The following is a 13,503-nucleotide window of genomic DNA, read 5'->3' as shown; positions in this document are numbered from 1 at the left end:
GAAAAGTGATAGGATGGATTACGAGAACGTTCAAATCCAGGGATCCCATCACAATGATTGTACTCTTCAAATAACTTGTGCTGTTCCATCTTGAGTACTGCTTAGTACTCGCTTCACCTTTCAGAGCAGGAGAGATTGCTGAAATAGAGGAAGTACAGAGAACATATACGGCATACATAGACGCGATAAAACACGTAAATTATTGGGATCGTCTCAAAGCTCTTCAAATGTACTCACTAGAAAGGAGACAAGAGAGATATCAAATAATATACACGTGGAAAATACTGGAGGGCCAAGTACCAAATCTACACAGTAAAATATCAACATACTGGAGTGAACGATATGGAAGAATATGTTGAATATAGCCAGTGAAGAGCCGGGGTGCCATAGGAAAACTGGATAGTTTTCTGCAAGAAGTGCCGGACCAACCGGGCTGTGGTAGATATGTGGGCCTGCGGGCCGCTCCAAGCAATAGCCTGGTGGACCAAGCTCTCACAAGTCAAGCCTGGCCTAGGGCCTGGGCTTGGGGAGTAGAACTCCCAGAATCCCATCAAGCAGGTATCAAGCAGACACCACACCAAGGGCCACGAACACTCCACCTCCGACACTTCCCTCATTCAGTAAACTAAACAACATATAGCGAAAATGAAAGAAAACCCCGTATTGAGAACTATGCCTCTTCAACACAAGCGGAGCTAACTGCCATTGTTAAGACGTTAAGATTCCCTGAACGAAGCACTATCGGTGCAGTGATCTGCACTGATTCTAAAGCAGCGCTTCAAAGCCTTACTAAAAATCGGGCAGAAAATCTTACGATAGTCGCTGAGATCAAGAGAGAGGTGAGAGTACTAACCAATCAAGAAAGAATCGTCCAATTTTTGTGAATCCTCTCCCATGTTGGAATATGTGGAAATGAACGAGCAGATGTGCTGGCTGCTAAAGATGCTGAAGGAGACCACATTGAGTACTTCATACCCAAGATTCCAATTCAAATTAGAGGTATTGTCAGGCAACGTCAACGTGACAAGGTTACTGAGGAAAGGAGGATAGAAGAACAAATTAGTGAATCTGTACACTGGTACAACATGATTACAACTGGCAATCCTAATCATTATGGACGAAGAGAAGATGGCCGCGGGAGAGAATCAGTAATAGCAAGAATTCGTCTTGGATACAAATATCCATGGAGATTCGGAATGGAAACAACAGTTGAGCAGACGAGTTGCAGAATCTGCGGTGAGAGTGACGGACATTGCCTTGACCACTACCTGAGAGAGTGTGGACATCTGAAAGTCATTAGAAATATGTGTAGAATAATAAACCCCCCATTGTTTGAGTTAAGGAAAACACTACTTGTCAAATATTGATAATGTTCTTAAAAGATTTCTCATTTTGCACCCGCAAGATTTTAAGGGATTACGAATGTTAATTTTCTTGTTTGATAAGCTGTTCACTTGAGACAGTTAAGCAAGTCCCAGCTGTGTCTGGGTACAAGTGACAGGATGAACAACCCAGCGGGTTTTCATCCTATTGGGGAGTGTTGTGCATGCTGCTATGGCGGTGTGTCCACTTACAGGATGAGTGGCGCTGCCCAATACTGTCACTATGGCGGTGTGTCCACTCACAGAATGAGTGGCGCTGCGCAATACTGTCACTATGGCGGTATGTCCATTCATGGGATGAGTGGCGCTGCCCAATACTATCACTATGGCGGTGTGTCCACTCACAGAATGAGTGGCGCTGCCCAATACTGTCACTATGGCGGTGTCCACTCACAGAATGAGTGGCGCTGCCCAATACTGTCACTATGGCGGTATGTCCACTCACAGAATGAGTGGCGCTGCGCAATACTGTCACTATGGCGGTATGTCCACTCATGGGATGAGTGACGCTGCCCAATACTATCATTATGGCGGTATGTCCACTCATGGGATGAGTGGCGCTGCCCAATACTGTCATTATGGCGGTGTCCACTCACAGAATGAGTGGCGCTGCCCAATACTGTCACTATGGCGGTATGTCCACTCATGGGATGAGTGGCGCTGCCCAATACTGTCATTATGGCGGTATGTCCACTCATGGGATGAGTGGCGCTGCCCAATACTGTCATTATGGCGGCGTGTCCACTCACAGAATGAGTGGCGCTGCCCAATACTGTCACTATGGCGGTATGTCCACTCATGGGATGAGTGGCGCTGCCCAATACTGTCATTATGGCGTGTGTCCACTCACAGGATAAGTAGCGCTGCCTAATAAACTCGCCCCTCGGGGCAAAATTTAACACAGTCCAGATCCCGTTCCTTGTGAGGTTGACAGCCACCACGTCTTCCTCCTCCTCCTTCCCCCAATCATCACCACCACAGCCACGCCCACCTCTTCCGTCCTCGTTGGTCGCCTTTGCTTCCCGGCTTGATCATGGACTTCTGCTGGCGGCGGACTGGCGGTCACAGCCTGTACCCTGGATTGAAAGGCTCTCCTTTCATGTTTGCCACTCTCGAAATTCGTTGTTCATTTGTTTTCCTGAGCATCGTCTCTTGTGGTGGGCAGGCCGTGCTGAAGACGTCTACATGATGTGGGTTAATATCCGGATGCTTGGTCCGCCGCCCACCAGTGTCCGCGTGTCTCAACGCCCACCACGTGACTATGCGCCGCTAAACCCTTCACGTGTTTACCTGCTACAAGGCTTCCTGCGTAGTCAGTCACGCCCGCCACACACCCAACGCTGGCACGGAGCGTAGAGCACGCCCACGCCCGGACGCCACGGAGGCTGATCAAGTAGCTGGTCGTGTCACTGCCTCAGTGTGTGCGCGCACATGTAGGCCATGAGAGCCGTGCTGCGTGACGGTCCGGGGCTCACATTAATGATGCTCCAGCCTCCACGCTCACTGTGCCTCCACTCTCACCGTGCCTCCACTCTCATTGTGCCTCCACGAACACCCGCATGTTGACTTGTAAACAAAATCAGAGTGACTCGTAACAGAGAGGTGATATCACGTTATGGGTCCTCGGTTAGGTTAAAGCAGTTTAATACATCAGTTTAGTGACGGTGTGAGCACTCGAGGGCAGGCTACACTGTGCCTTCCCTGCTCCCCCCTCCCTCCTACACTTGGCATTTCCACATTTCCATACCATCCAACCATTTGATATCTGTAGGGTTGTTGAGGGTCATGCTGACCGTACCTGGCCCTCTGCTGACCGTACCTGGCCCTCTGCTGACCGTACCTGGCCCTCTGCTGACCGTACCTGGCCCTCTGCTGACCGTACCTGGCCCTCTGCTGACCGTACCTGGCCGTCTGCTGACCGTACCTGGCCCTCTGCTGACCGTACCTGGCCCTCTGCTGACCGTACCTGGCCCTCTGCTGACCGTACCTGGCCCTCTGCTGACCGTACCTGGCCCTCTGCTGACCGTACCTGGCCCTCTGCTGACCGTACCTGGCCTTCTACTGACCGTACCTGGCCCTCTGCTGACCCAACCCGCTCTCGCACAAGAGAGTACATATGACTTATTGCTTATAGTCACTATTTGGCTGATTAATAAGTACATAAGTGGTATATGCCAAGTTATATTATGCTTTTAAGGTACAACCTCTTCCTATAGATTTGCTAAACAGCAGTTTTTATATTAGGAATTTCTTTTTCAGTTTTATTAAACAATAGAGATTTTATACAATATTTGACAATACCCTGAGTTACTTTACAATTTATTTAAATATGTTGGTTTTATTATTTTTATAAAACTGTAATATCAATATAGGTATAGGTTAAGTACTACTTGTAATAAGAAGCAATAAGATGCTTATCTTAAACTAAGAAGGTTAGGTTAGGTCAGGTCGGTGTTTTCTATTCAGCTTCTCAAGGTAGACTCAAATATTCACAATAAATTAGTAGTCACATATGCACTTATTAATAAGCCAAATATTGTCTATAAGCAAGTGCGAGAACGAGTTGGCTGACCGTACCTGGCCGTCTGCTGACCGTACCTGGTGTGGGAAAAACCTGCTGGGATTGATATAAGAGGAGACTACCAGGGACTTGTACTGAACTAAATTAAAAATTTACTGTCTGCAAATTAATTCAACTAAAATCTCTAGCTAGGGTTGTAAATCCTAGATCCTCTTTTCCTAATGACAAACTGTGGGCTGTAAGGGACAGGTGGGGTGAATGACTATGTTGATAGAAGTTCCAATCCACCTGTAGACAGGGATCTCACATCAGCTTGTATTTTATACAAGGATAAGATTTGATAAATTCAGTTATCTGACTGAACACTGGCTCTGTTTAAATCAGAGATTTAAACATACATAGTCTAACCTAGTACCATAACTTAACAGCCAATATGTACTTATACTATAAACAACAAATTAAATTGTAAAAGTATAATAAATGACCTTAAATGTAGTCTAAATACTGTCAAGTACTAGAAATTATATTCAATTAAATGAACTTATATGATAACTTAAAAATTAACTAAGCAAACAATTGATAACTTAATTTATATATTCAAATATATATGCAGACATATTCAATTTATATGATACAGTTAGCTTGAGTGAATCTCTTCCCACGCTATGGACACTTGTGAGGTTTTTACTTATTGAGGCTGAATTCTTTTCTGACAGAATGGACACTCATGAGGTTCAGTGCTTGGATAAGATTCACAGCTACACTACAATTTTAATAAACTTACTGAAATGTGAGGCTTAGCCTCGCTTTTTAACCAACAGACAGATTTATAGGATATTAAAGTTACACAAGCATACAATTGGCCAATCATACACTAAATAACCTTCAATATACTTCTCTGCCAGTCGGGGTGCCTGTCTGACAAGTTTGCCAGACTGATTAACTCTCTTGTCGAGTTTAGGCACGATATTTTGCTACAGCGTTGCTGTATGATGATCTGGTAGCGTTGCTACGTGATTATCCTGCAGTTGCAGAAGAATGATTCGAGATAAAAGTTTATGAATGAAGGTGGAGGAAACCGTGTCACTGATCTCCACTATACACTCTATTTTATGTGAATGTTCACGGATTTTCCTTGTAGATATTGTCCAGGTACTCCCCCAGTTCTAGAGAGTATTCACTGGCGATAAAAATGTTAGATAAGGTGTCCTTGAGCTGGTAATGTTCGCTAAGGATCAGTCACTTGTTCACTCATTTGTAAACAAACGCGGAGTGCCGCGAGGCATCGTCGTGGGCGCTTCTCGCCCCCCGAGAGCCTTCCCCCTCTCCCTTGAGAGGTAGCTTGCAATGAATATTGATTGATTATTTTTACAGTCTAGACTTGTGATTAAGATAAGATGTGATTATAATATAATTAGATATAAGATTTAAAGATTATAAGTAGTATTTGAAAGTACCACTGAATCTTATTAAGGATTCGATTTTTAATCCTACCGGATGTTGAATCAATGTTCCAATAGTTTTTTAATTAAGAAGTCCTTCTAGAAGCTTCTGGATCCTTGAAAGATCATGTACAAAGTCACGTAGGCATCAAAAGGGCCCCTGTTGCGTACGTGTTCATGGTGCCATTGTCATCCAGGATCAAGCTATATAATGAATCTTTAATAATTCAAATATGATTTTTATACGATTTAGATATGATTTTGATATGATTTAGATATGATATAGAAATTATACATTTCTTAGATGATTATTAGATATGGTGGGTAAAAATTTCCCACATCTTCCAGAGGGAGAGAACTGGCACAGAGTCCAATACTTAGGACAATAGTAACCATATGTATTTATTTACTCTCCATTGGATTGATAATACAAGTGCAAATTTTGCTTGCACTTTTGTGCTGCTGTCCGTTGTGGACGATTGTGTCTGTTAGGAGTCTGTGGGTCTTGTGGAGTTAGAGTGTCTTGAGGTCTCTCAGGATCTAACTGCAGCTGGCTCACTGATTCCATGTGGATGAGTTTGTCCAATGTCTTCAGGGAAGTTGTTCCTTTAGACAGGATTTTGACTATTCTCAAAATCCCCTGACTATCTGGATGGACTGAGACAACTTTACCTAATGGCCAGTCAGCCCTAGGGCCATCACTGTCTACCAAGACAATATCGCCAGATTGGAGATTAGATATATTATGTGGGACATTGGCCCCATAGTGATGTTCTCGTAGAGATGTAAGATATTCTTTTGTCCAAACATCATTCCATTTTTGGATTATGCTAGACAGATGTTTATACCCCTGAACCAACTCGCTCTGACCCACATATGAGGGATCTCTGATCTCATCATCCACTAGAGATGGTACTGGAGTCAGAAGTCTTCCATACATTAGGTGGGCAGGACTTAATGGCTCATGTTGAGTAGGATCCTCAGACAAGTAAGTCAACGGCCGGTTATTCACCCTTGATTCTTTTCCGTGATTACTGTCTGGAGTTCTTGAAGATTGATTTTCTGACGGTGTAGAGATTTTCTCAAGGATCTTTTTACAGTTCCTATTAACCGTTCATAAAATCCTCCGTGCCATGGGGCTCTCGGAGGGATAAATTTCCATCTGCAATGACGCTGTTCCAGTGTGGAAGTAACTGCAGGATGGGAACAGATTTCCCGTAGACATGCTTCTCCAGCTACCAAGTTTGCTCCGTTATCTGAAATCATCAGCTTAGGGCATGATCGGCGTGCTGCGAATCTGCGGAAAGCTTGAATAAATGATTGAGCAGTCATATCGGGTGTTACCTCTAGATGTACTGCCCTGGTGGTAGCACAGGTGAACAGACAGATGTATGCCTTGATAGGTTGCTTATCTGCAGTCCCTGTTAGATATATTGCTCCTGTATAATCTACTCCTGACGTTTCGAAAGGTTGTAGATGGACCACTCGTTCCTTTGGCAGGGGTGGTGGCTCTGGATAAGAGCAAGTTCTTGCATCGTACCTTCGGCATATCATGCAATTCTTCAAGATTGATTTGACTGACTGTCTTCCCTGAGGAATCCAGTACTGCTGTCTGATTTGTGTGAGTGTGTCTAACACTCCTCCATGTTTGATGATTTGTTGATGTGTATGCAACACAATCAACCTTGTGATCCAATGATTTTTTGGTAAAAGCCATGGATGCACGGTATCTAGATTGATATCTGCGTGTTTAAGTCTCCCTCCACAACGCAGAATGTTGTGATTTTCTTGGTCTATCCACAGACCGAGATTGTGTTTTAACTTATGCGGAAGATTTTCATAGTTATTCCCATAAGTTTCTCTCTGGGCTTGTCTTACCCAATAGATAAGTGCATCAGGAAAAGTGTATTTTATACCTTTTTTCCTGAGATAATGAAACACGTTCTGTGTTACATTGATTAATTTGATGAGCGAGGAGTAACGAGTACAATCCAAGACTAATATTTGAGCTTGCTGCCTGGTGGTAGTTATGGTTTGTGTCGTAATGACGTGTGGCTTTTGTTCAGGCCAACTACCATTCACTAACCATCGAGGCCCATGAAACCAAATATCTGCCTTTGCAAACTGTTTAAATGTCATACCTCTTGATAAGAGATCAGCTGGATTATCCTTTGTTGGTACATGCAACAATTGAAAGCCTGCGGAAATTTCTTTAATTTCCGAGACGCGATTTTTTACATATGGAGTTGGACAGTTGTCGTTTCGTACCCATTGTAAGACAGCTTCATTGTCAGACCATATAATGACATCTTTGATGTTCATGGTAGACAAGACTTGTTTGATATGTACTGCTAAGCGTGTGCCAGTTAACAGTGCTGTTAGTTCCATCTGAGGCAAAGTTCTCTTTTTTAATGGAGCGACTCTGGCCTTAGAGGTGATAAGATATGATTGATTAGAAGTCACTAAGTAAGCACAAGCTCCAAAAGCTTTGGCTGACGAGTCTGCGAATACATGTAGTGATACTTCTTCATTTTCCTCGACTATGTGTCTCGGAAAGATTATCTTTTCAACTAAAGTTTGTTCTTGAGCCACTTCCATCCAAGCTTTTTGTAACTGGATTGGTAGTGGATCATCCCAACCAACCTTAGCCTTCCATGCTTCTTGCACCAATAAACGCCACTTGATAGTCAAAGGATTTAGTAGACCCAGTGGGTCGAATACTTTGCTAACTTGTGAAAGCAAATCCCTTTTTGTAGTGATGTTGTAATTTACTGGCACAGATTTGATCGATATTGTGTCCGAGATTAAATCCCAATCCATACCTAACACCTTTTGTGATTCTGGTACGTGATATTCAGGGTAATCTCTTGCTATTTGATTATTCAATGTTGCATTATTAGAGGCCCAAGATTGTAGTGGCATGTTGGCACCTTGTAGCTCCTTGTTGGCCTCTTGATATAATTGTAACAGTTCAGTAGTACTGTTAACTGTCCCTTGAAAATTATCTACATATAGATTTTGACTGATTTCAGTCTTACAGGGACTTGATGATTTCTTCAGATGAGTATCTAGAGTTGCTTGCAACAGAAATGGACTGCTTGTCGCGCCGAAAAGAACTGAAGAGAATCTGAAAGTCACTACAGGACTATTGACATCTTCTGGGTTCTCTACCCATAGAAACTTAGTGAAGTCTCTATCTTCTTCTTGTAAGCCAACTCTTAGAAAGGCCTTACTTATATCTGCTGAATACGCATATTTGTTAAGTCTAAACTTCAACAGTATGTCATACAATTTCTGAGTTAGACTTGGACCTGTTTGCAAACAATCATTTAGACTGGTTCCTTGGGGTCCAGATTTAGAGCTACAATTAAAAACTATCCGTAAAGGAGTTGTTTTTGATTCTCTCATTACAGCCATGTGTGGTAAAAAATGGCCTATTTGCGTATTGTCATGTTTCACGACTTCGATGAATTTATTCTTTAATTGTTGAGCAATAATCTCATGATAGAGTTTTAAATGCTCAGGCCTTTTTCTTAGCTTTGCTAATTGAGATTTAAATTGACTATAAGCCATGTGATAATTGGTAGGTAAGGTTTTATGGTTGATTTTCCATGGTAGCCTTACCCAGTACTGTCCATCATAGTACTGTACAGTTTCCAAGTACTGATTGTATGCACAGACATCATCAGGACTTGGTTGTTCAGGAATTATTCCTATGGCATCAAGTTCCCACAATTGATGTACAGATTTCAATCCATCATCAATCATGTGGGGGATTTTAAGTGGTGACTGTTCTTTGCCTAGTCATGCCACTATTACAGTTTCTGTATGATGTGATTTTTCAGGAGTTGAAGGTTCAAGATCTAGTATAGGTCCTGTCATCAATATGCCTCCTGCTGATTTGAGTATATTCATACCCATAGATTCTTCTGATCCCAGAATGAATCGATGATAGTAGTCAGCTCCAATCAGGATTCCGATATCCCCTATGTAGTCAGAATCAAGTAGAGGATCTGCTAATTGGATTCCTTTTTCTTTTAGGAATTTAATTGTGGCTGTCAGACCAGTCACTTCCATTTCAGTAGGAATTTTATCAACTACTATGGCTTCTACTGTCCTTTGGGATGTACCTAGACAGACATTGAGTTTTACTACTGGAAAGGTTCTACGACCAGAATTAGTAAAAAACCCTGATATGGAGGTAGATACTTGCTTTGAAGATTTAAGTTGTAAATCTTCTGCCATCTTTTTACTGATAAAGGTTTTCTGTGACCCTTGATCAAAAAAGCCTCTAGTTGGAATACAAATTCCTTGATTGCATAGTTCTAGCTGTGCAGTAGGCAATATGGCTGCTGTAACAATTTCTGTATCCAAGTCGTTGACATTGCTCATTACTGTACAGAATTGTACGGCTGTTGTGGTATTATCATCTTTGGGCTTTGCCTGAGATGCAGGTTGATTATTGGAAGTTTGTGATCTGGATTGAGTGTTAATATCACCACAGAGTGCTGTGTGATGTACACTTTTATGACAATATTGGCAGTTCTGCAATTGAGTGATACACTGACTAATATCGTGCTTCCGTAGACAACGGATGCACCTGTTCAGAGATTTCAGTCGATCGATTCGACTGGCACGGCCTACATAAACTGTGCATTGATAAATGGTATGTGCTTCTTGACAGAATAAACATTTTGGGCCACTTGTAGCTCCTTTTGTCTTATCTGTCTTAGGAGCTTGATTTCCTACAGTTCTGTTAACTGTGGGGGATATAGCATAAGAGCCAACATTATTCTGTTTCCACTTTGCAGAAGAGGAGTTTTGTTGCCTTGATTTTTGACTGCCATTCTGGACATTTTTGCTTTTGTCCGTGGATTCACCTTTGGGGATTTTTTCTTGAGATCTAAGTTTTCCTCGGCTTCGTAATCTTTGTACGTAAGCTCGAAGTCCATCAAAGATTTGGCTTTGTGATAAGATGTTATTACAAGTATGTAAAACTTGTAGGTAAGTAATTACATGCAAGTAGGTGATACAAGCATGTAACACTTGTACTCCTCCAAGGATTTCCTTAAAGGATGAATTGTATCTGTAATAATGTGTATCTACATTATTCATGATGTGATGAAGCATTTTGCTTTTTCTTTTTTTTCCTCGGCTTTGCCTTTTCTATTAAGTAAGTCTCTTTGAGATGCTTGATTAACTTCAGATTTTCTGAGGCTGCTTTCACTCCAGTGAAAGCATGAGATTAAGTGATCAAGACTTTATTCTTGGATTAAGATAGTTATCTTAGATGGATGATAATATTTGTATTGACATTGTCAATGTGTTGTTAGCCTTTCAGATTGTGATGTGAGATTAAGATTGGTCTTAATCCCCAATTGTAGACTATTGTAGCCAAGTGATGATGACATTTGTCTATCACCTGATTTAAATAGTCTGTAGGCTGTAGATTCAAGTGATTTTTTAGACACTTTTTGTCCTTTTCTTTTCTGTTTCAGTTGCTGGTGGAATACTGTTAGTCATTTTGACCTTTTCCGAGTTTCGGAGATTCCGAGATTTTTCTCTTTTTTCTGATAAATATGTATGATGTTAATGTATTTTGATAAATGAGCTTTCCTGTCTACTTAGGTAATGATTCCAAAGATCGTCCTTCATTTCCTCCCTGGAATCTGGTTGTAGCAGGTGTTCAATTATCAAAAGTACTGTAATAATTTGATTTGTGACCCGAATGCACGAATGCACCAAGTTGGTAAATCTTGTAATAATTTTTTAAAAATAGTAAATGGCACTATTTTTGCAAAGTTATTACAAAATCTGTTACCATAATAATTGTTAGATAAAATACAGTAGAATGTCTACTGGTTTTACCTGGAATAGGGTTTGATACAGTTGATTATAGTTAGATTGTAATGATATGCTCTTACAGTGATGATAACACTTTTTTAAAGAATATTATGTAATGAGCAGCTCTGAAAATCAGTAGATTAGAGATAATGCTAGATAATACACTTAAATATATATGTAATGTTACCACAATGAGGTAGATAATGGTATTTTATGATTAAGATGCAGTTGTGTCTGTGACACTGATATAATTAAGTACTGTGGTTTCTTAACACAAAACAGTATCAGTTTGTTATGAATGCTTACTAGTTAATGGATATGGTGGCTTAAGCCACTGCAAACTATTTGTTTACTTAGATATATAGCTATGATAAATATTGGCTGATAGCTAGGTTAGGCTAGAATATGTAAGAATTATTCCAATGCAAAATCAAGAAGTTTCTTATGTATTTGGCACTGAAATATTCGATAAACGAATGATCATAAATATCTAGGTATAAAGGACCATTATTATCCGGTTCGAAGGACCATTAATGTGGGAAAAACCTGCTGGGATTGATATAAGAGGAGACTACCAGGGACTTGTACTGAACTAAATTAAAAATTTACTGTCTGCAAATTAATTCAACTAAAATCTCTAGCTAGGGTTGTAAATCCTAGATCCTCTTTTCCTAATGACAAACTGTGGGCTGTAAGGGACAGGTGGGGTGAATGACTATGTTGATAGAAGTTCCAATCCACCTGTAGACAGGGATCTCACATCAGCTTGTATTTTATACAAGGATAAGATTTGATAAATTCAGTTATCTGACTGAACACTGGCTCTGTTTAAATCAGAGATTTAAACATACATAGTCTAACCTAGTACCATAACTTAACAGCCAATATGTACTTATACTATAAACAACAAATTAAATTGTAAAAGTATAATAAATGACCTTAAATGTAGTCTAAATACTGTCAAGTACTAGAAATTATATTCAATTAAATGAACTTATATGATAACTTAAAAATTAACTAAGCAAACAATTGATAACTTAATTTATATATTCAAATATATATGCAGACATATTCAATTTATATGATACAGTTAGCTTGAGTGAATCTCTTCCCACGCTATGGACACTTGTGAGGTTTTTACTTATTGAGGCTGAATTCTTTTCTGACAGAATGGACACTCATGAGGTTCAGTGCTTGGATAAGATTCACAGCTACACTACAATTTTAATAAACTTACTGAAATGTGAGGCTTAGCCTCGCTTTTTAACCAACAGACAGATTTATAGGATATTAAAGTTACACAAGCATACAATTGGCCAATCATACACTAAATAACCTTCAATATACTTCTCTGCCAGTCGGGGTGCCTGTCTGACAAGTTTGCCAGACTGATTAACTCTCTTGTCGAGTTTAGGCACGATATTTTGCTACAGCGTTGCTGTATGATGATCTGGTAGCGTTGCTACGTGATTATCCTGCAGTTGCAGAAGAATGATTCGAGATAAAAGTTTATGAATGAAGGTGGAGGAAACCGTGTCACTGATCTCCACTATACACTCTATTTTATGTGAATGTTCACGGATTTTCCTTGTAGATATTGTCCAGGTACTCCCCCAGTTCTAGAGAGTATTCACTGGCGATAAAAATGTTAGATAAGGTGTCCTTGAGCTGGTAATGTTCGCTAAGGATCAGTCACTTGTTCACTCATTTGTAAACAAACGCGGAGTGCCGCGAGGCATCGTCGTGGGCGCTTCTCGCCCCCCGAGAGCCTTCCCCCTCTCCCTTGAGAGGTAGCTTGCAATGAATATTGATTGATTATTTTTACAGTCTAGACTTGTGATTAAGATAAGATGTGATTATAATATAATTAGATATAAGATTTAAAGATTATAAGTAGTATTTGAAAGTACCACTGAATCTTATTAAGGATTCGATTTTTAATCCTACCGGATGTTGAATCAATGTTCCAATAGTTTTTTAATTAAGAAGTCCTTCTAGAAGCTTCTGGATCCTTGAAAGATCATGTACAAAGTCACGTAGGCATCAAAAGGGCCCCTGTTGCGTACGTGTTCATGGTGCCATTGTCATCCAGGATCAAGATATATAATGAATCTTTAATAATTCAAATATGATTTTTATACGATTTAGATATGATTTTGATATGATTTAGATATGATATAGAAATTATACATTTCTTAGATGATTATTAGATATGGTGGGTAAAAATTTCCCACACCTGGCCCTCTGCTGACCGTACCTGGCCCTCTGCTGACCGTACCTGGCCCTCTGCTGACCGTACCTGGCCCTCTGCTGA

The 13,503-nt window shown here is 40.6% G+C and overlaps 2 protein-coding genes across 4 annotated transcripts in view; one reads left to right on the top strand and one right to left on the bottom strand.

The window, feature by feature from the left end:
- Nucleotides 1–13,503, top strand: part of LOC123774734 (uncharacterized) — a 506,616-nt gene that overhangs the window by 150,673 nt on the left and 342,440 nt on the right. The window lies entirely within an intron of this gene.
- On the bottom strand, nt 3,982–9,113 carry LOC138355575 (uncharacterized). The gene is made up of 2 exons (XM_069310881.1): nt 4,688–9,113; nt 3,982–4,191 (listed from the first exon to the last, which is right to left on the bottom strand). The coding sequence occupies exon 1, from the start codon at nt 9,111–9,113 to the stop codon at nt 6,354–6,356; it is 2,760 nt and encodes a 919-aa protein (XP_069166982.1). The 3' UTR covers nt 3,982–4,191; nt 4,688–6,353.

This window comes from Procambarus clarkii, chromosome 68, assembly GCF_040958095.1.
Source record: "Procambarus clarkii isolate CNS0578487 chromosome 68, FALCON_Pclarkii_2.0, whole genome shotgun sequence".
In the NCBI taxonomy this organism is placed as follows: Eukaryota; Metazoa; Arthropoda; class Malacostraca; order Decapoda; family Cambaridae; genus Procambarus; species Procambarus clarkii.
This window is presented reverse-complemented; position numbering and strand designations above follow the sequence as displayed.